The sequence below is a fragment of the Harpia harpyja genome, chromosome 1 (genome assembly GCF_026419915.1).
Source record: "Harpia harpyja isolate bHarHar1 chromosome 1, bHarHar1 primary haplotype, whole genome shotgun sequence".
Lineage (NCBI taxonomy): Eukaryota > Metazoa > Chordata > Aves > Accipitriformes > Accipitridae > Harpia > Harpia harpyja.
In genome coordinates this window covers 9,199,267-9,224,102 of record NC_068940.1, presented here as the reverse complement: position 1 = coordinate 9,224,102, position 24,836 = coordinate 9,199,267, and the positions used below count along the sequence as shown (strand labels likewise).

Below are 24,836 nucleotides of genomic sequence, written 5' to 3'. Positions count from 1 at the left end.
CGCCGAGGGTAGGCGGGCAGCACTCACCTGCCCGGCGGCCCCGCTCCACGGCAGCCCAGGGCGGAGCAGGCTGCGGAAGGGGAGGCGAGGGAGCAGCGCACCGCCCAAAACTTCCCTTTTCCGGCTGTTCTGAGAGAAGGAAAGAAAAAATAAAACCACAACCCAACCCAACCCCAAAACCAAAAAACACCAAAACAAAAGAAAAACCCTAAAAGGCAAGGTAGGGTGCGTCCCGGAAAAAAACAAACAAAAAAAAAAAAAAACCGGGTTGGTGCCTTCCCAGCTACCTCCAGAGCTGCCGGTAACTCCCCCGGGCCCTGGCGGGGGGTATCGAGGATGCCCGAGCAAGCCCGGGTGCCTACAAATGAGGGGAGACTTCAGTGCAGACGAGGTTTTGCGTGCTTGTTCAGTGAGGGGCAAAGCTCACTCACAACTGCATTCGTGTGCACCCAATCCATCCTCGTCGTGTTGCAGAAGTGGGGGTATGTGGTACAGCTGAGAATTTGGGGTGGTTGGTTGTTGTGGCATGAGCTACAACTCTGGGCAGCCTACAGGCTGCTTCTAGCTTTGATCAGTAATTTCAGTATAGCCCTTTTATGGAAGATGTAGAGGATTTCTATAATCTTCAAATTACAAGCACAGCTAGTGCAACAGAAACAGGAGTCTTCTGCTGTAGAAGTTACACCACAGTGGGAGATGGAAAACATCTTGTAAAGAAAATGTTTTGCATTTTTGTTAATCGAAAAAATGTGGAGAGATGCTTATAACTGTCTACAAAGGTAAACTCTTTTCAAGTGCTGAAACTGTTTTTCTTCACATAAATGGTGCTGCATGATTTGTTCCAGTTGTCTATGCACTTACCTCCCACGGACATTTAATCATACAGAAAGAACAAGCACTCCTCCAGCCAGGTCCCTGAGGGGCTTCAGTTCCTCTTCATAACAGAAGGCACAAAACATCAGAGGTCTGCGCTTTCTGCAAAATGCAGCTTTCTCTAGCTGCATTTCAAATATTCCCATCTCTATGAATTAGCCTAATGGTCAGAAAGTGGAGAGCAGTTTAATTCCCTTGTGGGCCTAAGTGGTTTAAATAGAGATCTCCCATCTCCATGTAAAGTACCACAACCAACACAGATCTAAGCTATACTGGATGGGGTTCCCTTTTCTGTTCAAGCTGTGTAATGGCTATGAGGTTCAAGTTTCACTGGCCTCTGCTTTGTAATCCAGCACTGGGGTTCCCCAAGAGGGGAAGCAGGAAAACTGGAAGAAATCCACAGCTGCAGGAGCTGCTGAACTCACCTGGGGCTCGGCTGGGATGCTGCTCACTAGGCTGTTGTTTCTTGCAGCCATGGCTCCATCTACTCTACCGGTGTCACACACACTCACCCTTTCTGACACAGGAAGAGCTTTCTCACCGCTGACATATCCTCCCTCTCTGCACTGCTGCCTCCCCTCTATCATTCTAAGCAGTTCCCTGAAAACTGGAATGGAAAATGTGCTGAAAAGAAAGATGTGCACACGGAAACAACAAAATAAAAATTGCCAAGTACTGATTAGTAGCTGAGCATTCACTCAAGGTATAGAAAATACAAATTCTCCTCTCAGGACTGTTTCTGTATTTCACCTTAAAAGCTGTTAGGACTCGTCTTCTCTGTCTCCAGTTCACAAATTGTTCTGAGTCTCATGAGACACACAGTTCTTTGTTACTACACAGGCAGTTAAATGTTGAATATTCTAAGTCTAAACCTTAGAAACAAAATTGTGGAATTTTTGCTTTTTAATTCTTGAAATTATGTGCAGACTGGATTTTTCGTGGTGCTCATGAGAGATTGCTTTTGCAATTGTGATGCCCGTGGCCATGAGCTCATGTATTGAAAAATTCAAACAGTGAAATCTGTTTTAGTAGTGGCAACCCTTTTTGTCAAAAACAGACATAAGATAAGCACTAGAAAACAGACATGACACTCTACAAGTGAAAACACTTTACAAAGTATAAGCTTAAATAAGACAATTGTCTAAGTCCTATACTTACTACAGGAGCCTTATCAATTAAAAATCTCATTCAGTACCTTTCCTGCCAAGTCTACTAACTGTTTTAAGTCCTATATTATTTGCCTGTGTTTGCGTCCACAAACATTTGGGGTATTATTAAAGTTAAAAGCTGTATAAGTTCAAACTACAGTACAGTGGAAACCCCTCTAATGTTGAATTAAACTGAGCTCATATAAATCAACTACACTGAATATTCAGACAAGGGGTTGTGATAATTTATCTAAATAAGGGAAACAGTTACAGAAGATAAATACAGACACCCACCTCCAAGAGAATACTGCCATTGCCACATGAACAATCTCGTAACAGCACTGATGATGCTCACTTTGTCTCAGTGTCAGAGCATACAGAGAGATGAGCTGAAGTGATACCCTATTTTACATCCCTAAGACAGCCTGCATTCCTGTCTCCAGATTTGCTTCAATCTTTTTTCTGATTTTCTCTAGCTTTTCTTTTGCTACACAAATAAGGAGGAACAGATTATTACTAAAGTGAATCAGAATAAAGCGTAATTCCAATTACTCTTTGAAGACAGAAGAAATAATGACTAATACTCCGGTAGTGCAGAAAACAACATTAAAATGCCTTACTTTAAAAGAAATAAAGAGAACATTTAGTACAGCTATTTGACCTTGTTCTCTCCAGCTCAACTTTGTTTTTCCTGCTTCGTATTTGTAATAAGACTTAGGATAAAACTCTGTTCCCACAAAGAAGGTCAGGAATTCACTTTTTGGTTAAGTGCAAAACAGATGGGTGGCATTCTATCATCATGACAAATATTCCAAATGTTAGATAATTTTTTTTTTTAACAATACAGCTCAGATCAAGGACTTGAAAAAATACTACGGAGAGGGGGAAGAGAAGGTAAAACCTTATTGATATAAACTCTTCCACCTGAAAACATGTATCATATTCTGAACAAAAGATTTCAATCATGTGAAAGTGTTGCAAAGACTTGCAAAAAAATTAAATGTATGAACACAGTAAAAAACCCAAACATTTTGCCTATAAACTCTATGTACAAGCCCATGTCAAGTACTAGAAAGTACGATTTTCTGTGAATGTATGAATGGAATGTGATCATCGTATTTTAAGTAATTTTAAAATGTTCCTTCTTACAGTAGGAAGAGTAATGCATGACAAAGGCAGATCATATTTTGAGTCAAATGAATAGTAACTTTTCCAACACTAAAATGAAAAAGTGTACATATTTTTAATTAGCATTTAATTGAGACAAAAATGTAACTGAGACAGATGCAGCTATTTTTATCATTTTAGCTGGCTTTTTCAGAGCCAGTTAAAAAGTGCATGCTATTGTTAATAGAAAAATATAAACATTACATATTATGAACTTATTTTTGCCTCAGTCACTTCGGGAAAGTTGCCATCTCTTTTGCTACTTCCCAGAATGATCAGTCAATTTATTAAGGTAAAAACATTCATTATTTTTAAACAACAGACCAGTTCGGAGGTATATGTCCTGTCAGAGGTTTACATCCTTATAAAAACTACAGCAAAACCAGCATTTACTTTTTATTCAGGGGAGAAAGTAGCTGCCTTCACGATGAGCTATTCTGTTTCTTTTTCTTCTTTTGCAGTGGAGCTTCCAATTTTTGCTTCTCTGGAGTAATTTCTCTCTTTTTTTTGGCTGTTTTATCACTTTTATCAGTCCTACGAACTTTGTTTTTCCTGACTATTGATGATTTTTCATCTTCATTTGCTGAAAAAAAGCAAGAAATTATTCACACTGACATTAATGTCCAGTCTTTGTAGTCTAAAATGGCACAGGGATTTATTTGTATCTCATTTTAAAAAAGGGGTTATAAATGATTTTTTATTTAGAGTGGAATGTGCCATTTATGCTAGTTTTGCCTGTGATACGAAAATAGAAAGATCAAGTATGTAAATAGATTACGATACAGGAAAACAACAGCTAAAAAAAAATAATACTGAGCCAGACTTCCTAAGTTTGCCCAACTACAACAACCTCAGACCTGATTTTGTTTATAGGAAAACAAGACATGCAGTTCTATCAAACTGTTTATTCTTTTCTTATCTGTCTCAAAAGCTTCACAGTGGCTTCCTCGGTATGTTATTCCAGTAAAGAGAAACAAAACTTTCATATAATAAAGTGAAAAGAGGCTTATGTCCTCCAACATACACGCAGGCTTGAGACACTATCAGATTGGTAATAATGTCTATATCACTTGCCAGCGTCATACCCCCAATTCTTCAAGATACCGAAACTTTTTCCAATGCATATAGTAAAAGCCTCCCACCTAGTACATTCCATTTCATGGTCGCATTAACAACTGAAAATACACACAGTTCTGTTACCTTGAGATAATGTTGCAGCTTTATCAGAATTTTCTTTCATTTCTGAAGCTTGGTCAAGCCATACTGCGAGACATGTCAGCCTAGCTTTCGTATTGACTTCACACAGTAAAGACGGCACATCTTTAATCTGAAGGTAATATAGAAAAAGATTAATTAAACATTATTTTATTTCTGTTTAAATTTACTGAAGTATTTGAAGCGAGAAAGTATCTTACCGTCCACCTTCCACTTCATTTCTGGTGCCTAAGAATGTTTAGAACTAGAGGCTGTATACCAGTTAATGGTCACATTGTTACAGTTCTGTTCCTGATACCATTCCTCAGTGGTGGTTTTACAGAAAACTTCCAGTGGCTTTAAGAACATATCTTGATAAGCAAGATCAGTTGTTTCAGGCACATGGGGGTAAGTTTAACATAAGGAATAACTAGATGAGTCACAGACCCACGAAAAAAACCTGTTAATGGTTTCAGAAGTTTCTCCAGAGTAATAGGTATTTTTGGTACAGCTAAAATAATTTGAATTAAGTTATTGCATCAGATTCCTTTTCTCCCTCACAAAGACAAGGCTGCTGATTAAAAGTAATCTCTTCAGAGTGTGTTTCAAATTGCTTAACTGCAATTGTATCAGCCAGCTCTGGGAATACTTGAGCAAATGTCCTATTACAGATATCGGGGGATAAAGTGTCACAAACACATGTGCAGCATAACAGCATCAACCCACCAGAATCTACCTGTACTAGGATATTCCACCTCACAGAGCTGGACAGAGCAGCCCACACACTTATACAAAGTGTTAAAAAATTTTGCCTGCACAGGAAGAACATCATACATTTGGTCAAAATAAAGACCATGTTACAGAGAAAGGCAACAAGTTCCCTGATCACTATGTCAATTACGTACAAGGGGAACAGAAATTTGAGGTGAAGGGAAAAGAGAGAGTTTCACTACTGCACTCAGAAGTGTAAAAATAATCAGAAGGGGTGAAATTAAAAATGGGCAAATTCAGATGAGATATATGAAGCATATAAATGTTGAGAGATATTTATTTGAACTATTCAAGATACTTATAGTGGACTATAGTAGATCCTTTATTACTAGGCATTAAATTAAAAAAAATCTAATTCTGATTTTCAGACAAACCCCAGAGCAAACAGTAACATGGGAAACTTTAAAGGTAAGACATGATTCCTTGTTGAACTGTGCTACTCAGAACTGTTTGAAAATACATGAAATAAAAGTACTCAGTACATTAATGTGTTTGAATTTTTCAAAAGGACAACTTTTTCCCCCTACATGAACAACCACCCCCACGCCCCCCCAAACCACAGAGTTTGTGTTTTTAAAAGAGTAGCAACAATCATCAACATTACAAAAATTGACAGCAGTCCTTAGAACATATATAACTGATTAGATAGTCATAAGTCTGGCCAGGTAGGTCTGAAGGGAAGCATAACTTTATGTAAAGAGGAGCTGAGATCTCTGTAATATCATCAGATTTTGTAGTTTGTTTAAAAAAAATTACAAAAATAAAAAAATATACAAATGCATAAAAATATGTGCGTAGACATATACATCTCTAGTGAACATAACATGGAGGAAGATGAAGACATCCAGATTTCAAATAAAATTTCCTCAGTGATTTAAAATTAATCTTTGTAACAGAACCGCCTGCAATTTTGGTTGTCTGGTATTTTTCCATAAATGTAACAAGTAGTTCAATAGACTAACCTTATTAAGATCCAGATTCCACATTTTAATGTAACCATCACTGGATGCAGTAACAATAACATGTTGTCCTTCTCTTTCAAAACTATAGATATCTTTTATTCTGTGAACAAAATGTAATACTTTGTTACTTTACAGCATGGCAGTTCACTTCAGAACAGTAAGCTGACAGAAATTAAAGATAAATAGGCAATAGTCTAAAAATCAGTTTGAACAGAAAACCCACAAATGACGGGCAGGAACTTGGAACAGTAATCTGTTTTGAGTGCTGTCATTTACAGTAGGAACGCTTGCCTTCGCTAGGCTTGTTAGGATTCAATTTAGAACACTTCAATACTTTTAAGCACACACTATTAACCACATAAATGACATTTTAACTAATGCTTTTGTGTTTTCATGAATTAAAAGCAGCATTTGGACAAATATTTGCTATTCGACAACAGAGAATATGTGATTACCCTCCTATTGTCTGGACTGAGTACAACTGGTTTGTTTTATTTAAACATTCTAAACAGTCAGATTCTGTAAAGACTGGTTAAACATTCTTTATACCCAATTTCAGAAATGCATAGACCACACACAGAGAAGAGGGTTTACGTGTGTGTGTGTGTGAATACACACACAGAGTCTCATAAATTTAGAACTGTAATATTTCTAATTCTATACCCTGTTGTTTTTGTAACATGCACGGACAGCACAGTCCTTGTGCTCATACTAAAAGCAAACAAGTCTGTCCCAAATTTGGAATTTAGCACATAAATAAATTCACTTTCTATACTAAACCAATAGTAAAATATGCTGAACATTACAAGTCACTGAACTTTACTGAGTACTCAGCATTGCCATAAATATTTAAATAGTAAACAAATATAGAATACCTGTTTTCATGAGCTTTAAATTCACACAGGCATTTTTGAGAGTCACAGCTGTAGAACCTTATAATTTCATCATCTCCAGCTATGGCAAGGATAGAATCCTTAGAATGGGAAAAAAGAAATGCAAGTGTGATTAACTTCATGTGTTTCAAACCAGTTAATTTTCCAGCACCTTTCTTTTTTGTACTTACTGTAATAAATCTAAGTGAGGAAATCCTCTTCTCTGTTGTGATAGTGCCAGTGATTGAAGCTGTGTCAAGTTTGTAGATATCCACTTTATTTGTTATCACGGTCACATACCTCTCTCCATCAGGGGACCATTTAATTATGTGGGCATCTGTACACACAGATACATTTGTATATATATGTACACGTTTTTTTTGCACTCTATATTGCATGAGTAAAGTAAGAATCATTAGAAGCTGCTAGATGCTGTTTTCTACGCAAACCTGAGAAAATTCAGGGAAAAAAAAACCCAAACCCTAGAATAAAAAAGTAAAGCTATGCTCTTAAATGTTTATTTCTGATTATCAGAAGTGTATAAAGAAAAACAAAACAAAACACATTTATTTAAATGTCCTGACATCAAATTTTAAGAAAAAAAAAATTTACTTTAGTGTCACTATGTTTTCCTTCTGGTGAATGCTTATTATTAAGGACATAAGCTTACATATGCTTGCCTGCATGTGTAAAAAAAACATTGTGAAAAGTTGCTTGCAATTAACTGACTTGTTGATTAATTTAGTCTACTTTTCTTTACACAAAAAATAAAACTATCTAATTCCACTTTTCTAGTGGTTTTAGACTGATAAACTCACTTTGCTTCAGGTTTTTGATAAAGGCTGATCGTCCTTCTACAAGATTCCAAGTTCTGAAAGACAACAACAGATAACGTGCATTCCGGTTAAAAACAGCACAGTGAAACTGAAGTCCTATCTGCTGACATGAGGCAGCCAAAGGAAGCTTTTAAGCATCTCTATGCATTTTACTGCATTCTTAATGCAAGAGAAAATGATGACTTCATATATCGCTTGCACACTGTAAGGTTGAATTTGTGGTATTTATTTTATAAACCACTGTTTGCAATGCAGAGCCCAAAAGGAGCACAATACCAATTTGTGCTGTTAAAATAGCATTTTATGTATTTAAAACACATATATACAGCAACATGTACACACTCCAAGTGAAAAATTACTTTCTCACACTAAACAAAACCTTACAGCTTTCAGAAGTTTAAATAAATTGTGTTCCGAAATGCAAATGTATTTATACATCTACAAGTGACTATAAAGAGTCAGAGCACAAGAAGCTAGGAACAGCAAGGACTGTTAGAAGACCTTAAAATATTGCTGGTACCTAGAACTTAAAAAGACAAACCAATGGATCTTTGAATCCTTTGTCCAAATATGTTTTATCAGTGTTGCACAGTCTACTCCCAACACAGATTTGTGGCTTGTAACAATTTACTAAGAGTTACTGAATTATGATACTCAGCATTCCTTCATCAGTTTCGACTCACCTTAATGTTTTATCTGTTCCTACCGACAAAGCTAACTTCCCAGAAGGATGAATAGAAAGAGATGTCACGTGCCCCCTGATAAAAACAAAACAACGTATTAGCCACATATATTATTTACAAGGAAAATAAACATGAAAACATACATGAATACGTAGATTTAAGAAACTCACTTATGTGCCTTAATAGATTTCAGACATTCCCATCTCTTTGTGTTCCAGATACAAATTAGTCCATCTTCAGCCCCACTCAGTAGATGCGCAGTACCATAGAACTCCAAACAAGTTATTGTGCCTAGAAATACAAACCAGAGCTATTAACAATGTTGTACATACTGAACAGTTATCACACAGAGAACATATGAATTAACAGAGAAGCTTCTAGCATCAAAACATGCCAGCTGCTACCCTATCCTTGGGAAAATTTGAATTATATCCCAAGTATTTCTTCACGAAACCCCTGAACTTTCTTGTTATATTCAATCACTGATGTGCTCTATCGGCCCCCCTATAGCCATACACGTCTGAACTCCATCTGGTCCATTCCCTGAAACAGCAAGGAATTCTCCTACGTCAAAGCCCTGCTCTTGACACACAGCTGAATTTACTGCACGTGCTGCTTCCCATAAGCACCAGTTTTATTATACATGAGTTGAACGCAGGTACCACATTCAGTCTAGCTCCATGTACTTCTTGGTTATCAGGAGAAAAAGGACAATCAGGACTGAGCTACTAATGACCCAAACACATTTATTTGGATGGCCGTTAACCGCCGTATTACACGGCAGTAATTCAGGAGGCGCTTAAAGTGGGAAATGTACCAGGTTAACTCTTCTGGCAGCAGCAGCAGCCTGCTCTCACACACAAACTCCCTTTTGTGCGGCTCAGGTATGTCTGTGACAGGACAAGGACACTGGGAAATGTGGTTGTTGGGAGTAGGCATGGTCTAGATAAACTGTCCTGGTAGAACAAACATGCCTCACAAACCATTTGTGCGCCATAATTTCTTTAACAGTTAAAACTAAAAATAATTGGAAAAAGCAGCTGTATAAGCGGGCTAATAGCCAAAATGATTTTGCGGTGTTTATGCTCAAAAGCTTACCTTACTTGTATCATCAGACCATCGCAGCTGCAACACCGTCACTATTAAAAACTTATTAAAAAAAAAATTCAATTTTGTCATTCTGGCAAGGGACAGTTTTTCGGCTACAAGCTTCCATCATTAATGCTTTTTAGGAAGAAAAGCTCCCTTACCATTGTGCTGCAGCAGTGCCCCATGTTCTATCTTCTTTTTCATGTCAAAGATTTGGATTGTCTCATCTCTGCTCCCAGTGACCACGTATCTGTTATTCACTGCTACCGCTGACAATGAGGCAGAGTGGGCATGATGGGTAAAAACAGGGACAACCGTCCAGGACTGTAAATGAAATACAAAATAAACAGGTCTTTCTGAAGCTTACCATTGTGAGCTTCAATTTCATCATCCTGTAATATTTTTTTTTTGAAAAAAAGCAAAACCTGGAAAAGCGTATGTGCAAAAACGCAAAGGAATTATACTTAAGCTGTAAGTATAATGGGATTTTATTGGGTTAACGTGCTGTTAGGAGATTAGTCAGGACGATTTAAGCGTGCAAACCGCCTCTCGCGATCAGCGCTGGGCTTGGATGAAGCTGTATGCGAAAAAGTATCTGCCCAGAGATAAATCTCGTGGACAAGGAAGGCGGATTCTCCCTTTTTTTCACCATTGCAGGCTGGAGACACGCCTTCTACCTGGCACCCGTCCCCCCTCCCCGAGACAATGTGGCATCCATCCCCTGCGCAGCCGTTTATTCCCAGCTCTGCGCCGAAAGGCTGACGGGAACGAGCTTGCACCCCCGCGGCCGGCCCCCTTTCCCGCACCTCGAAGGATCCGCAGCTCCCGGGAGCCCTTCACCGCCTCCCGGGGCCGGCCGGCGGGGGAGTCCGTCGGCCGCTCCCACGCCCCGCGCCGGCGGCGAGGGGCCGAGCCTGTGGCTGCGGGAGGCTGCCCCGCCCCCGCGCCGCTTTAAAAGCCCACCCGGAGCCCGGCTCGGCGCCCGCGGAGAGACGCGAGTCGGTGAGTAGCGGGGCGGCATCCCCCTCGGCGGTGAGGGGGGTTCGGTTGGCGGGCGGCCGTTAGGGCGCAGCGCAACGGCTGCCGCGCGGTTCCCCCCCCCCAACGCCTTCCCTCCCCCGTTACCTCAGCGGGCCGCGCGGCGAACCCGAAGAGGACCTGCTCGTAGCAGCCCGCTACCAGCTCCATCCGCCCCGCCACGCACGGCGGCACCTCGGGGCCCTGCCGCCCTGGGCCGCCGTCCGTCCGTCCGTCCGTCCGCCGCGCTGCCTGCGCCCGCGCCGTAGCACGCCGCGCCGGGTTGGGCCTTCGGTTGGAGACCGGTAGCGCTCCCCCGGGAGGGAGCCTGCGGCCTCCGCCAGCCGCCGGAGACGGGGAAGAGCTCGGGGGGAGGCGAGGGGGCGGGCTCCGCGGGTCAGGCTCCGCGCGGGGCAGCCCGCGCGGGAGGTCCTCGCGGGGCGGAAGCGGGGTTCGCGCTGCTGCTGATGGCGACGCGGAGGATGAGAGACGTTAGTGCCGGGATCGGGGGGGGGGGGGGGCGAGAGAGAAGGGGGATCGCGGTGGCCGGGGCCGGGCTGTGGGGGCCCGCCGGCGGGGAAGAAGGCGCGAACCGAGCTACTGCGCAACGGGGTGGGGGCGGCGGCCCCCTCCCTCCTTCCCTTCCTTCCTTCCTTCTTCCCCCCCCCGGGGCCTCAGAGCCGCCGCCTCAGGGGCGGCTGGGCCGCGGGCCTGCGGGGCGGGGAGGCCCGGCGGCCGTTGGGCCGAAGCGCCCCGGCCGCGCCCGGTGAACCAGCCTCGGTCGCTGCTGGAGGAGCGCCGCGGCCCCGCGGGCTGCTTTTATTTCGGTTTTTTTTTTTTTCTTTTCCCCTTCCTTATCGCGTAGCACAATAAAGGGGAAGCGCGGCCCCGGCGCCAGTGTGGCCGCCGCGGAGGGCCGCGGCCGGGCGGGGCGCACTTCTTGCCGGGCGCCGTGGTGTGGTGGTTTTTTCTTTTTTCTTTTTTTTTTTTTTTTTCCCGTCGTGCCGAGTAGCTTATAAAAATGCGTCACGGCACGGTGCGGCTGGGGCCTGGGCTGGTCGGGTGGCTCGGTTGGGGTCTGCGCGGCGGCCTGAGGCGTTCGGGGGGGATTCCCCCAGCCCGCCGCCCTGAGCCAGCTCCTCCTTGGGAGCGAAATGAATGCGGAAAGGGGCGGCTTGTCCTCCCAGCTAGGGTGAGAAGTGTTCGCGGGTAGCTTCATCCACCTTTTTGCCAGCGCAAACGTAATAACAACAAAAAACGTGGAGTAAATGGGCTGCTAAAATGCATGCGTAATCCCGTTAAGGAGGTGTTTGAATTTTGCAGGTTAAAGCTGCCCCACTGCTTGAATGATAAGCTAGCCACGACTAGCTGCAGTTATAGCAAATGTGAAAAAATGTGATGTTAATACATGCTGTTCTAACTGCTTTTTAAATATTTTTGTTTTCTAGTGAAAAGATCAAGAGGCAACAGTCAAGATCATACAGGGAGAGTACAGAAACGCAGTTTCGCATAAAAGTCCGTGATAACTGCGATTGAGAAACAATTGCGTCACTTGCCTTCTGACACTCTTTTGCAATAAAAACGCTGTGTAGTGCGGGCCATCTTCTGTTAAATCCGCACAAATAAAGAGTGGTAAGTTTCAAGAAGAAAACTATTATGCAGCTGTGAATTCAAGAATTACTATTTCAGTGTTTAGACCGTGGAGCAGTTTATGGTTCCTTTTATTAAAAAGTAATGCTCGAATTAGAGGAACATCAGTATGTGGATGTTCTTATTAATAATGACCTTCTTTAACAGGAAGAAGTGCTCAGTTAGGTTTAGTAAGAGGGCATATACTGACCTTAACTAGTACATGCCTGCATTTAAGGGCTTGTTTGTACTTGACTATTTTCTTGGCTTCAGAATGGGTGTGGAGATGAAGTGCATAGTTACTCTGAGTAACACCATGCATGGATGCTCTAATTATGGCATATGGTTGTCCTGTGTCAGGTTAGCCTAATCCATTTTCAGAAGTAGTGCTCTGAACTGTTCCTGTGTGGGAAAGCCTTTAAGGTATTACAAACACTCTGTATTTATTGTATTATGTGAATGTGGATTTGACCAGCCAGTATGTAAAGTATTACATAAATTCTTGGATGGAAATGCAAATTAAAACTTCAGCAATCAAGTATGTGCATAGAAGGAGCAACACTGGATGTAAAAAATCGGCAGTGGTGAATGAACAGCTGTGTGTAGAAGTAGATGCAAAGTATTTTGCAAATGAGACTTTTTTCTGCGCTAATTTATATTGGTTGGATGACTAGGGAAAAAAGCTTAAAGGATATCAGAATCAACAAGGACTACATACCTCTTCATGAAAGTGTATCCACTGGCTTAGTAATAGCAGTAAAAGGTCATTATTTGTTGTGAACTCACTAGTGGTGAGTGAAATGTGTGTATGGAAGAGGCAAAAGAGAGAAGACATAGAAAAGGTGCAGAGAAATATCACATTTACCTGTACTGTGCCCTTGTCCCTCTCATTTCTCTTGTTCTTTAGCACATAGGAAGTACCACTACTGGTTTTCAGCTGTAGAATTTGTGGTACAAGTAAATCAACTTTTATTTGGCTAAAAGGGGAAAAAAAACCTAAGGGATTGTACAAAACATGCTGAAGCCTCTATCTTTGTTGTCTTGTTCTTAACTGTTTTAGAACATGGATCTTCTGAATTACTGAGTTATATCTAGGTATTTCAGAAATAAGGGTAAGGTATAGGTGACTTAAAAGCTCTCTGTAATTTTCTAGTGCTTTGGACAGCGGGAAACCTTTGTGGACTACTACAATTTAAGAAAGTGAATATGAATTCTAGTCATAATCCCCTATGCCATATGTCCTTTTTATCTCCATTGCTTTAGCAGTGACAAGTCAGAACTTAGAAATTTCTAAGTTCTGAATTAATAACATTCAAAGATGTTCACCCTGCTGTATGTTTTTAAAGTAATTAATCTCAAGGTTAAGAGTCTTTATCTTCTTGTTCCTCCCCTGCATCTTTTTCAGCTGAAGGAGTGCAGTAAACTGACCCTGTGCAGCCGTATTCTTCCAGAAAGGCAGAAGACAGTTTGAACCATGGCAAGCCAGGTAAGATCATTTGGTCAGAAATTCAGGCTTGCAGTGCCTAAATGGATTCCAGAACCATACTCAGAATTCCTAGTAAATGTAAAGCTGAAATAGCTAGCTTGCTCTGAGTTGGGTGTTCTTTCAGTCCTACGATTTCTTCTGGTAATGTGGTAATTGGTGGCTGTCCTCTGGACACTTAAATCGTATCAACTGAAGCAGGTTGGGGGCATAACATTAGGTTTTGCAGTTCGGATTTATTTGAGCATGAGTTCTTCTGAAGGACCTTGCGTATAACACTCTCTATATAAGATATATGTAGAGGTGTTCTAGAGGAAGAACATTAAAGCCTGCGTAAGTAAAAAAACATTGCGAAACATCATTCTTATTTTTGGAATTCCTTGTTCTTCAGAATCTTAAGTGAGGGAGGCAACCTGTGTTAATACAGCTGTTGTTTCCCTCCTCTTTTGTGTAGTTGCCCCACTTCCTTTTTAAACTGTGGTTTTTGGGTTTTTGGTTTTTCTTTCTCTCTTTTTTTTTTTTCTCCCCAAGAGGCCCTTTTTATGCCTCTTTCTTCCTGGCCTTGCATCTGGGTTTGAGTTTTCCCTCAGCCAAGCTAGTGCCTGTTCCTGGTCTGCTTTCTCCTTACGTTCCATTAATCGGCCTCCTGTTGTTGTTCCTGGCCTGGGAGAGTGACTCACAGCTGGGTAGTGAGGAGAGGCATCTCACGTAAGAAGAAGAATTCCTAGTTGAGGGGAGATAGGGACAGCTGAGATCCCTTTTAGGCAAGAGTGATGATTTCCCTGCCTCTTCATCACTCAGACTGCTGCTGCTGCAGGGTTTTTTGAGTCCTGGAGCTCAAGTGGAACACAGTCCAGTCCTGAAGCTAATTAACATTTAGGATTGGCCAACATCAAAGGGCTATCTGCTTTTTCCCTGATTCCAAGAGGAAGCTGTCAATCCTTTAGCCAGCTTGACAAGTCAGGGGAATATGGCTGTTCATACAATCCTTTGGCTCTGTTATTTTTGCCAGGCGTTTTCCCCAGAGGCTGCTTTCCCTCATGGGAGGCGGAGGGAGAAATGGGACCCCAGGCTTCTTTCAAGGGCAAGGTGAATATGGGGAAATCACCTGTGGTGATGGGGAGTGGGAGGGAGGAATGTAAATGAGGCTAAATACTATAAAGGTGATTTTTTTTCTCCCAACAGGACTTGATGGCGAAAAAAAGAGAATGTCTCCAGGCCTACAGCTGGTGGAGAACACCACAGAAGAAACGGAAGAAAAAGAACAAAATAAAACCAGGAAGAATAGAGTTTGTCCCTAGTAGTAGTTCAGCCAGGTAAAGACCTTTCGAAAGCAGAAGTTCTGATCCCTTGTTTAAATTGATAGTGACCAGTGAATGCCATCGCTTATTTTTAAAATCCTGAAATGGCACATCTGGTGCCTATACACTTAAGTATTATTGCTTTTGGAAATTTATTGCGAGTAGAATAGTGAAGGTTTTTTGTAGTGTTTCCTGCATAATTGCTGAGAAGTGGTGGCAAAATAGTCATAGCTCTTTTGAATCATGGCTGTAACTTGAGTTAATAGTTTTTCTTCGTATTTTTGTGCATCCTTCTCCCCCATCCCCCTCATTCAGACAATAAATATTTCCTTTTGAAACCAACTTCTAAAATTTTTTTTTTATAAAAAGGGTCTTTGTTGAAATGCGTTTTTTGTTAAAGCGGTAGAATGGACCCAGAGAAATTGAGAACTTGATGCTGGAGTGATGGCATTGCAGTCTGTACATTACTCAGCAGAGTTTTGCAGTTAATACTGTTTTCAGATTTTGTTGTCTCATTTGTCCAGTGATAACTACCTGCTTATATGTTTGGTACCTTAATACTGCCATCAGCTACCTTAGTCTGAAACTTGACAGTTCTTTTATCTTTTTAAAGACCAGATTATTCTATATTTGTTGGGGAACTTACTCCAGAAGTGGATGATTTCCAGCTCTATGACTATTTTCTAAAGAGGTACCCCTCATGTATTGACTGCAAAATAGCAACAGACCTGCTGGGATATTCCAGGTAATGCCTGTGAAAATTCATAATGCTGTCAATATGCTTGCTTCTATAAGTAATATAAGAACTTGTGTTGGAACTGTTTCTGCATTTTCTTCAGAGGCAGGAAGAGAGAGATTAGTCTCTAGCATTAGTTTTATCTTTTTTTTTTTTTAAACAGCACAGATCCTTTTGTTTCTAAAACTTACTGGTTAGTTTAAGCAATTAATCTAATAAGCTTCAATTTAACCATATGCATATCTGCATGACAGAAATCGGATGGTGGGAGAAGGGAGAGCTGTGCACTGAAATCTGTGCTGCTGGGCTTACATACAGCAGTGTGTCCACTTAGTCATCTGCAGTACTGAAGACAAAATAATTCCCTTTTTACATGTGGGAGAAAAGCATAAGGCCTGGCAAATCTTAGGGGGTTGGGAGACTGAACCTATTAATATTAGTAAGTAAAGCTAAGGAGAAGTTATACTGGCCAGGCAGTGAGTCAAGCAGGGATGAGTGAGTTTGCTGTTCACACAATGCTGGCTGTAATAGACTAATTCAAGAAACGTAAGAGAAAGCAAGTATAAAAAGAATGTTAGTGCTGTACAGTGGTAGGATTGGGTTAATACTAACTGATAAATTAACTGCTGTAAATGCAGAAATATGGAATCTGATTACTTACACAGATAGCAATTAAAATGTATTGTTTTTCTGGCTCTCAGGAAGTTGCATCTTAATGCTGTCAAAGAACAAGCTTTTTGCTTCTGGCCCAAGTTTTTAATTTGGTGAAAGCATCTTCTGTGCATGTGCACATGCCAGAGAGGTTGCTTAGGTAATAGAAGCTATAGTAGCTACTATCTTCTGATTTTGTAGAAGACAGAAATTGAATTCATTAGCTTTGTAACTGTTATGCATACTAGAATTTGTTTTCTCCCTTTTGAAAATTGTAGAGGGTATGCCTTTGTCAGATTTGGTGAGCAAGGTGATCAGATGAGGGCACTGCAAGACTGCCAGAATGCACCAGGTCTGGGGGGAAAACGAATCCGGCTGAGCATAGGAATTTCTAAAAGGTAACAAATGAGTTGTGCATTGATACAGTAATTCTAAATAATCAGATTCTTGTAGCTCTGCCTTTGTAAAGTCTGTGGCCCTTGTTATAATGGCTGTACACATGATGCAGTCTACAAAACCAAAAATACAGAAGCGTTATGTTTTGACTCCCTGGATTCATCAACCTCTTTCAGGATTGCTGGGGGAATCCAACTCTTAAGTCTAGCCAGATTGTTTAACTTGGGCTTAGCTGCTGTTGTAACCAGCCTTAATTCTTACAGTAGTGAAGCTGAATGCATTCATAAATATTTTCCACATTTGGGCCTGAAGAAGAGGTAGAAGGGACAACAAGTGGTTTTGCATGCTAGGGAGCTTTTCTTCTAGACCTTTCCCCCTAGTTTAGGCAAGGTAGCATGTTGCTAGTTTTACAGTAGGCTGGCAGAGAAAGGAACTCTTAAGTGGAAAAATACAGAATATAGTGGGGAAGAAGCCAAAGGAGATGTTGCTGGAACAGTTTGTTTTGAAAAGCAAAGAATAGTATTCTAGTGATTGGGGCAGCAGGGAATTTAAAGTTGATTGGTTTTGCAAGGGTTTTTTACTCTGCCAGCTCAGTTCTCTCGGTCAGTTAAGGCAATTCAAGTCTCTGAACAGTTAGAGAATTGATGCCAAATTTGATAAACTTTGAACCAGGATACAGACTGAAATAGAACTTTATGTAAAACAATTTCAGTATATTCATGAGGCTAGCTTGTATGTTCTGTTAAATAGTAAAAATAACAGCTTTTGTTTCTCTTCACCCTGGATAATTCTGCAAATGTTGCCTCTTTGCTTTAGAATGGAAATGCTCTTACCCAAGAGAGCACTGTCCAGAATTGCTCTGACTAAACTATTTTGAAAACAAGAAGAGGTCACAACGAAACAGGTTTCCTCACTTCTGCTACCCAGAAGAATGTCAGCAGTATTTTCAGATTTTTCTTTCCTACAGAGATGTGTGTAGGAGAAAAGTTGGAAGCAGAAGACTTTTGAGACATTATGTAGTCATTTGTTTACTACAGTAGCAAGACAACAGAACACCTCTTTATTAGAATGTGTGTGTTACTTTACAGTAATGAAACAAATGCAATACAGGTATTAAAATACACATCACTAATCTGTATCTGTTTCTGAATGGCTGAGTACTATGTTCTTCTAGCATCAAAATATCCAGCCATCAGAGTAGTTTGTCACCAGTTCACTTGTATTGGAAACTATTTCTGAGCTCCTTCAGTTTGTGTTCTTGACAAAAAGCCTAGATCTGACTTTTGCGTAATGAAGTGGAGATGCAGAGAAGTTGGACTCTGCAAACACAGCAGGTGTGCCTGTACATAATCAGTGAAGAAATGTCTAAGCATAGAGGATTTTTTGAATGTGCAGCTGGGTTATCTGAATGTATTTCATGTAGTGTACCTCTGGTTTTGTACCTCTGTCTTAGCACAGACAACACTTGCGGATTGATTCTTGTCATTAGTGTGAAGTTGTCCCTCAGAAAATCTACTTGGGAGAGGGAAGGTAGTGAAAACTAATCAGCTGGCCCTTTGGTCTTAAGAACCAATGAGTTTTGTCATTTTCCTGCTGCTTTGGCTTCACACTGGATAATGGCAGTGCTGACTTCACCTGACAGCTACAATTTGGCAACTGTTCATGGACTAAAAATTGAGCAGGTGGAGGTGGTCATGGCAAACTGGCAAGCAGTGTCAGATGTTCCTCTGAAACAGACAATCTGACTTCACCCCCTTGCTTCTGGAAATAATAGTATTTAGTATTAACCAAACAAAAGATAGAAGGGCTAAATAAGACTGAATGCATCTTCAAAGCAGCTGTGCTTGATAAATATCTCTGGTCTTAATAAATAAGTTTTTATCAGCAGCTTGCTTATACAGATACTAAAAATACTCAGTACAGATAAGTGTCATGGCTCAAGTTAATCCATGAAAATAATTACTTTTGGTATTGGTGAAGGTGAGAGCATTTGCTTCTGTATAAACATGAGATCTTAGACTGTTGCTTAGGCAACTGTTCAGAAAAGCTTCCTTTTAAACTTTGAAATGTGTAAGCTGGCAAATTGTTCAGCTTCAGAACTGGGTTTACGGTTTATTGTTCTCTAACTGTATATAACTTCTCATGTTTCAGACTGAAAGCAGAATTCCAGCGGTACCAGTCGTACAACTATAATGATTATTACCAAGATTATCAGAACTACTACTCACAGTGGGGATATGATCCTTATGCTGACTACAACTACAGCTCCTATGCTCCCTATGATAGCATGCAAGCTGTTGGAGACTGCTCTTTAGGAGATGCTGTTATGGCTCCAGCTGTTTTTGAGGTAAAGATATTGCATACTTCCTTTAAAGAAAAAAAAAATCACAAAGAATAAGTTGTATGAATTGTGTGAGTCAGCAAAAAGTCCTAAAACTGAAATCGTGCTTTCTGCTTAGTGTGGAAGTTAGAATAGCAGGCTTCATTCAGAGGTATCTTTAAGTGCTTTAGTGCATCTATAGAATTAGAGATTTATATGCCATTATTTGTTCATGTATGCCAAATAACAGTTCTGCCAGCATAATTGTGGAGACTTCCTCTCTTCCTGTTTTTCTGATGTACTTTTCTTAAAGCAAATTAGAGAATTACTGTAAGATGGTCTTATCTTAGATCAGCCAATTTATCAATTACAACTTCCAGGAGTCCCTTCCAACCTGAACTATACTATGGTTTTCTTTTAAAAAAAAAAAAAAAAAAAAACAAAAAAACAACAACAACAAAACCAAAATAAAACAACAAAAAACAAAACCAAAAAAACCCAACCAAACAAAAAACCCACAAAAAAGCAACCAACCAAAAATGACAAACAAAAAAACCCCCCAACCCTCCGTAACAAACACAACCCCCCCACCTATTCTTGTAGTTGTAGGAGGAGGGAGTGGTTTGGGAGTACAAAAGCACTTTGGATTTGTGATGCTTTCTGAAATGAATTATGATTAAACATATGAGATTTTCTTTTTCTTTTTTTTTTTTTTTAGGAAACTTCAGCTATGACTGAAATCAGTGATGACCTAATAACTGAAGGTAATGATGATTCTATCACTGCAACTTTTAATTAACCATACTTGTGCCCTTTAACAATACAAGCCAGTGACTATTGGATGAAGAATGTCCTGGAAATTCAGCTGATGTAGTGGGATCCTCTATGGGTTATAGCTGAGATGAGGTAGGATTTTAAAGCTGATAGTGTACACCATGTCAAGTAGAATGGGACACTGTCAACAACACTTCACAGTAAGCTTCTTTTAACTTTGCCTTCATTCTCCTTCCAAAATGGTCTAATACAGAATTTGTCATATCTTTGTATGGATTCTGCTAAGCATATTCTGTGTTAAACTCATTAATAGACAAAATCGGTTTTCCAAACCCTGAGGTAAAAGCTTATATTGCGGACTCTAAAAGGATGATTCAACTTGCACTTAAAGATTTGGTATAAAACTTAATTGTTTGGCCTGGAAGGTTTGCAGACAGTTGATCGCATAGAGACATCTTGTGTTAGTGTTCAGAAATGTTATCCTGCTTAACACATACTGTTGTAGAAATAAGTTAAGTGGATTTCGGGAGAGTTTCATGGTTAATCAGCCTTAAATCTGCTCTTTTTTGTCAGGTTTGTTAAAATTCTAGGTGAATAAACATCTTATTACATTTACTATTAAACTATTAAATTTAGCTAAAACATTTTATTAGGCATTTACTTCAGGTTTTTGTGTGCATGCCTTCCAGCATCTGCCACTTGTATTTACCAGGCTTTTATTTTCAGATCCACAGCTTTACTTGGATGTTGATGAAATGAACAGACAATTTATGGAGACAAGTGAAGAACTCTATGATTCCCTCATGAATTGTCACTGGCAACCTCTGGATACGGTCACTTCTGACATCCCCCCTGCTATTTAAGTGTCTTATATAGCATGACCGTTATGACCAAGGTGCTAAAATTACATTTCTTCTACATTACTCTAGATCATAAGTTTTAAAGCACAATGATAGGTTGGGGTTTTTTTGCTATGCTTTTGACAGTTTCTGTAATCTTTTTTTTTTTTGTTCATCACTCGGAGCATCTTGAAATCATGTAAATATTCTAGAAATGTAAAGAGTTCAATGGGGTCTAAAGATAGACTTGCCTGTGTAAATAAAATTTTGTTTCTGCAAACTTGCCAGCAAGGGATTTTACTTACAGTGTGAAGCACATTCTCTTCTGGCTTGTGGAATTTAGCTGGAGGTAGTAAGGGTATTTCACCTGTCTCTTGTTTTGGTATGGGCATCAGGACACTAGCAAAAACTAGCACTCGCATATTTCCAAGTTACCTAGGCCATCTTTTACAAGCTCTTAACACTCTTGCTTCAATTATGTGTGTATTTGGGAGACACTCCCAGGGTTTGCTATGGGAACGCTTAGGTCCACTCTTCCTCCTGCAGTCTCCTGAAACTAACTGTACTACTGTTGATCTGCTAGGTCAGTTAGAATTGCTTTATCAATACAGTATTTTAAACATACAGAAGGGCAGACTTTCAGCTGCCATAGCTGCAAACATTCCAAAGAGTAAGGATGATCCCTAGTAACAATTTTATTCCTGTCCTCCTTATTGTTAGTCTTCTCAACTGACACTTTGCAGCAAATAAACTGGTATAAGATAATACATGTTCTTAAACCAAAAAATCCTTGGAGAAAATAACTTTGTGGTTTGAAGGAGGAAAAATAACCCATCGGGAATAAAAGACTATCCCAGTAACAACTCTTCAACTAAGTTGTACCCTGTCCTAAACATCTCTAACTTGTTCAGTCTTCATGCTCAGGTGTTTTATTAGTGATGAGGTTACAAATTTTTAGTAGGATGACAGTTTTCAATATTCAAGTCAAAGGAGATGAGGGGAGGTAGCAATGAGGAAAGTTCTGCTTTAAGCTAGCAACTTCTGAGTGGCTTCCTCTAAACTGTTCTCATCTTGAAGGGTACAAACTATCTTCCAGTTATAGGGACTACTTATGCTTATGTGTATGCAAAAGTATTTACTACTTAATGTACATAATGATAAAATAAGTTAGGCTGGAAACAGAAAAATACTCTTCCAAGAAAAAAAGTAGCAGAAATTACCATAACTAATAGCTGTGGAAGCTACTAAAGCTAGTCAAGACACTTTGATACTGCCATGTGTGTTTTGGGGGCAATCTAAACCATAATTGCTATGATGGCAGATAGGAATAAAGTTCTCTGGCTTTTTTTGTGACTTAATGTGATTAAAGTGGTGGTCATAACCTATATGCTGTTCTTGAATTTAAAACAAATACTGTATTGCAGAGTGATGAGTCGATGCTGGCAGGTCACTTCTAGCTGCTGACCACAATCTCCATCTTTTCTCTTCACAGTTTAATTTCAGCTAGGAGTATTTTCAAAGTCCTGTCGGTGAAATGCAGATGCTCTAAAACAGAAAGGGCTTTTGGAGTACTATAGGAAGTTCATTCTTCCTGGATTTTGTGCAGAAGTACATGTAGGAAGAGACAGAAAGCAAAAAACCTCATCTAGGCAGGGAGAGTAGCTTTACAGTTTTAGCAACAGTTTCCCTGCTTTGGGGAGAGCTACTTGCAAGGTAGCTGGGAACTAGCTTCCTTGGGTGAATGTTTTCCTTGTGTGAACTGGTGAGGCTTTGGATGGTGGGGGTAGGGAGATTATTAATGAGAATGTGACAAAGTGGAAGCAGAATAAATGGAGCAAAGAGAATCTGGGTGGGAAAGGGGGTACTTGTGCACATGTATAGAATTGTTTCAGAGGACTGCAGTAGGGAGGAAACTCAAGATAGTAGATGCAGGCCCCTGGAATTTGGGTCAGAGTGTTAAAGCTTCAAAATGGTACAGGATTTGATGCCACTTCAGTTGTAGTGCATAGCTGTGGTGCTTGAGCTTCGTAGTACAAACTGGTCTGCTAAGCAAAGGATTTTGTATCTAGGAAGCACCATTACCACGAGCAGCAAGACGGGTTCCAGGTCTCTGTCTGGGTTATATCCTGCTTTGAAGTGGCTTGCATAGCATCGCCTAAGACTGTACTTAAGTTGCAGCAAGTAATTTGTGGAAACCTTTTATTGTGTTACCTGTTAAAAATGTGATGCTAAGGATGTGTGTTGGCTCAGCAGTAATACTGTGGAGCATCTATGCTGATTTTTGGCATGTGGGAGGTTGATCTATGTGTGAACTATGTAATGAGGGGCCCACGTAGCTATGTGATTTCATTTAGTCTGACACTGTATCACCACAGTACATAAACCTCAGAAAAGTCACAGTCTGTAGCCATCCCATTTATGCCGATTTTATCTGTTAACAAGGTCTCTACACTCTGCATTAGAGACTGTTTACAGACATGCATGCGCCTTCTGTTCTGGACTGTAAAGTACCCACATAGTGAAAATAACTGTTTATGTTATGCAGTGAAAGAGGTTGTTTGGGCCATTAGTTCTCCAAACCTGAGAAATGTTGGGGGTGTATTTTCTTCCAGTCAACAAACAAGAAAAATGAGGTGAGGAGGAGAGTCTGTTGGTTACAGCCCATGTGATACTGTTCTAAAATAGCTCTGTGACCTCTTTTTCTGTCTCCTGAGCCTTACTAGCCTATTCCTCTTTCCAGTCAGGAGTGCATACATGGGATCAAGATGGTGTGGGCAGTGCACGTTCTTTACTGTAAAGGCATACAGAATGCAAACTTTCTTCTGTGTTGGTGTGTTACCCATGAACCCCAAATACAGGAAAGAGTGCATCAGGACTGTTAGAATGCATTGCTGAGACTTTTTGCTGAGTAAACTTAGAGCTGTTCTATAACTACCCACCTGCATTAGGTAGCTCATGCGAAGACCTGAACACATCACACAGCTAGCTGCCTGCCATCAGTTCTACTAAGATCTGATTGCAGTGGGAGCATTTAAAAAAAGTCTTAGAAGCAACTTTTCAACACAACACCATTTCACTTCTTTCAGTTGTGTTTTGTCTCTGTTCTACCCAGCTGAAATGTGGTGGGGTTTTTTATAAGCTTGATAAAGGCTTGGTTGTTTTTTTTTTTTTTTTTCCAAGAATATCTAGTATTGGTTTTATAAACTCTTCATTGCACCTAGCTGCAATAGATAGTGCCTTTACTCAAAACCTGCTGATTTCTTCAAGAGTAGTAGTGTTTTTGTTTTCTATCACTTCTCTGAACAGAAAGGCTTTAGTATGATGGTTTGAGGGGCTACTAATCCTGCAGTCAGTGAACAGGGAGAAAGAAACAGTCCAAAAATGGTAAAGAGTACTTAAAAGGGTACAAAAAGGTTAAATGGTACTTAAGCCATGAATGTTTCTTTTTGCAGGGATGCTCTTGGACCAACAGCTTCTTTCTAGCGCTACCTCAAAGTAACTTGCAGATATAACTCACAGGGAAGATTGATCAAATGGTGATGATCCCTATCATTCTGCTGGATATATATATATTTGCCTTTTGTTTTGTCTCATTTTTAATAACATTTATTTAACTTCAGTGACTCCTGTCAATAGACATTGTTTGACTACATCGACAAGTATTTCTGAGTCATGAGTGTCATTAAAGGCATGTCACCATATGGAAATTGTTCTAAATAAGTAAAATGGAAGTAAAATAAGTAAATAAAGCAGCACTTGAATTTACAGAGCAAACATACTGTAGCTGCCTTTGACACACACGCGGAAGAGAAAATCATGTTTAGAGGTTACCTTTAATATACTTAGCATGCATCAGAAAGAGGGAATCTTGTTTTAAATTCACCCAGCTCTTCCGTGTCCAGTGCAGGAGTGATTTTAGTCAGTTCCCCACACAGGTACCATTTTATTAGTCAGCATTATTACTGATGAATGTCTGTTGCCAAAGGGCACAGTTTATATCCCTTTGTAAATCTTGTTCTTCCCATAATGGGAATGCATCATGATACCCTTTCTTCCCCACCCTTCAGTTGGAATTTAGCGCAGTAATTGTTTCCT

At 40.3% G+C, this 24,836-nt stretch overlaps 2 protein-coding genes across 16 annotated transcripts; one reads left to right on the top strand and one right to left on the bottom strand.

Moving 5' to 3' along the window:
* Positions 1–27: 27 nt before the first annotated feature.
* PAK1IP1 (PAK1 interacting protein 1) lies at positions 28–10,944 on the bottom strand. 6 transcript variants are annotated; one of them, XR_008239295.1, is made up of 12 exons: positions 10,721–10,944; positions 9,757–9,919; positions 8,677–8,797; positions 8,507–8,581; positions 7,806–7,858; positions 7,179–7,324; positions 6,991–7,088; positions 6,116–6,215; positions 4,389–4,515; positions 3,582–3,771; positions 1,299–1,497; positions 28–129 (listed from the first exon to the last, which is right to left on the bottom strand). XR_008239295.1 is itself a non-coding variant. In XM_052814332.1 (11 exons), exons 1-10 carry the CDS (start codon positions 10,781–10,783, stop codon positions 3,611–3,613), a joined length of 1,107 nt encoding a protein of 368 aa, XP_052670292.1. In that variant the 5' UTR covers positions 10,784–10,944; the 3' UTR covers positions 231–1,497; positions 3,582–3,610. The 6 variants fall into 6 exon arrangements, 4 of the variants coding, with proteins under 4 accessions (XP_052670292.1, XP_052670374.1, XP_052670157.1 ...); XR_008239253.1 differs by lacking the exon at positions 28–129 and adding an exon at positions 2,316–2,508 and having other exon boundaries at positions 222–1,497; XM_052814332.1 differs by lacking the exon at positions 28–129 and having other exon boundaries at positions 231–1,497.
* On the top strand, positions 10,472–24,515 carry LOC128154285 (tRNA selenocysteine 1-associated protein 1-like). 10 transcript variants are annotated; one of them, XM_052814853.1, is made up of 11 exons: positions 10,472–10,597; positions 12,061–12,244; positions 13,647–13,727; positions 14,737–14,813; positions 14,910–15,040; positions 15,639–15,770; positions 16,691–16,810; positions 18,960–19,155; positions 19,847–19,892; positions 20,629–20,797; positions 24,194–24,515. In XM_052814853.1, exons 4-10 carry the CDS (start codon positions 14,784–14,786, stop codon positions 20,763–20,765), a joined length of 792 nt encoding a protein of 263 aa, XP_052670813.1. In that variant the 5' UTR covers positions 10,472–10,597; positions 12,061–12,244; positions 13,647–13,727; positions 14,737–14,783; the 3' UTR covers positions 20,766–20,797; positions 24,194–24,515. The 10 variants fall into 10 exon arrangements, with proteins under 10 accessions (XP_052670813.1, XP_052670628.1, XP_052670723.1 ...); XM_052814668.1 differs by having other exon boundaries at positions 20,629–24,515; XM_052814763.1 differs by having other exon boundaries at positions 12,061–12,248; positions 13,653–13,727; positions 20,629–24,515.
* The last annotated feature ends 321 nt before the right edge of the window (positions 24,516–24,836 follow it).

Bases quoted from the DNA above. Each gene is read 5' to 3' on its own strand.
- PAK1IP1 (XM_052814332.1), bottom strand. From the start codon at position 10,783: ATGGAGCTGGTAGCGGGCTGCTACGAGCAGGTCCTCTTCGGGTTCGCC. The intron at 7,859-8,506 runs GTGAGTCGAAAC...GTTGTCTTTCAG, and splicing joins GGAACAGATAAAACATTAAG to AACTTGGAATCTTGTAGAAG. The intron at 7,089-7,178 runs GTAAGTACAAAA...TCCCATTCTAAG, and splicing joins CCTCACTTAGATTTATTACA to GATTCTATCCTTGCCATAGC.
- LOC128154285 (XM_052814853.1), top strand. From the start codon at position 14,784: ATGGGACCCCAGGCTTCTTTCAAGGGCAAG. The intron at 14,814-14,909 runs GTGAATATGGGG...TTCTCCCAACAG, and splicing joins AGGCTTCTTTCAAGGGCAAG to GACTTGATGGCGAAAAAAAG. The intron at 16,811-18,959 runs GTAACAAATGAG...CTCATGTTTCAG, and splicing joins AGCATAGGAATTTCTAAAAG to ACTGAAAGCAGAATTCCAGC.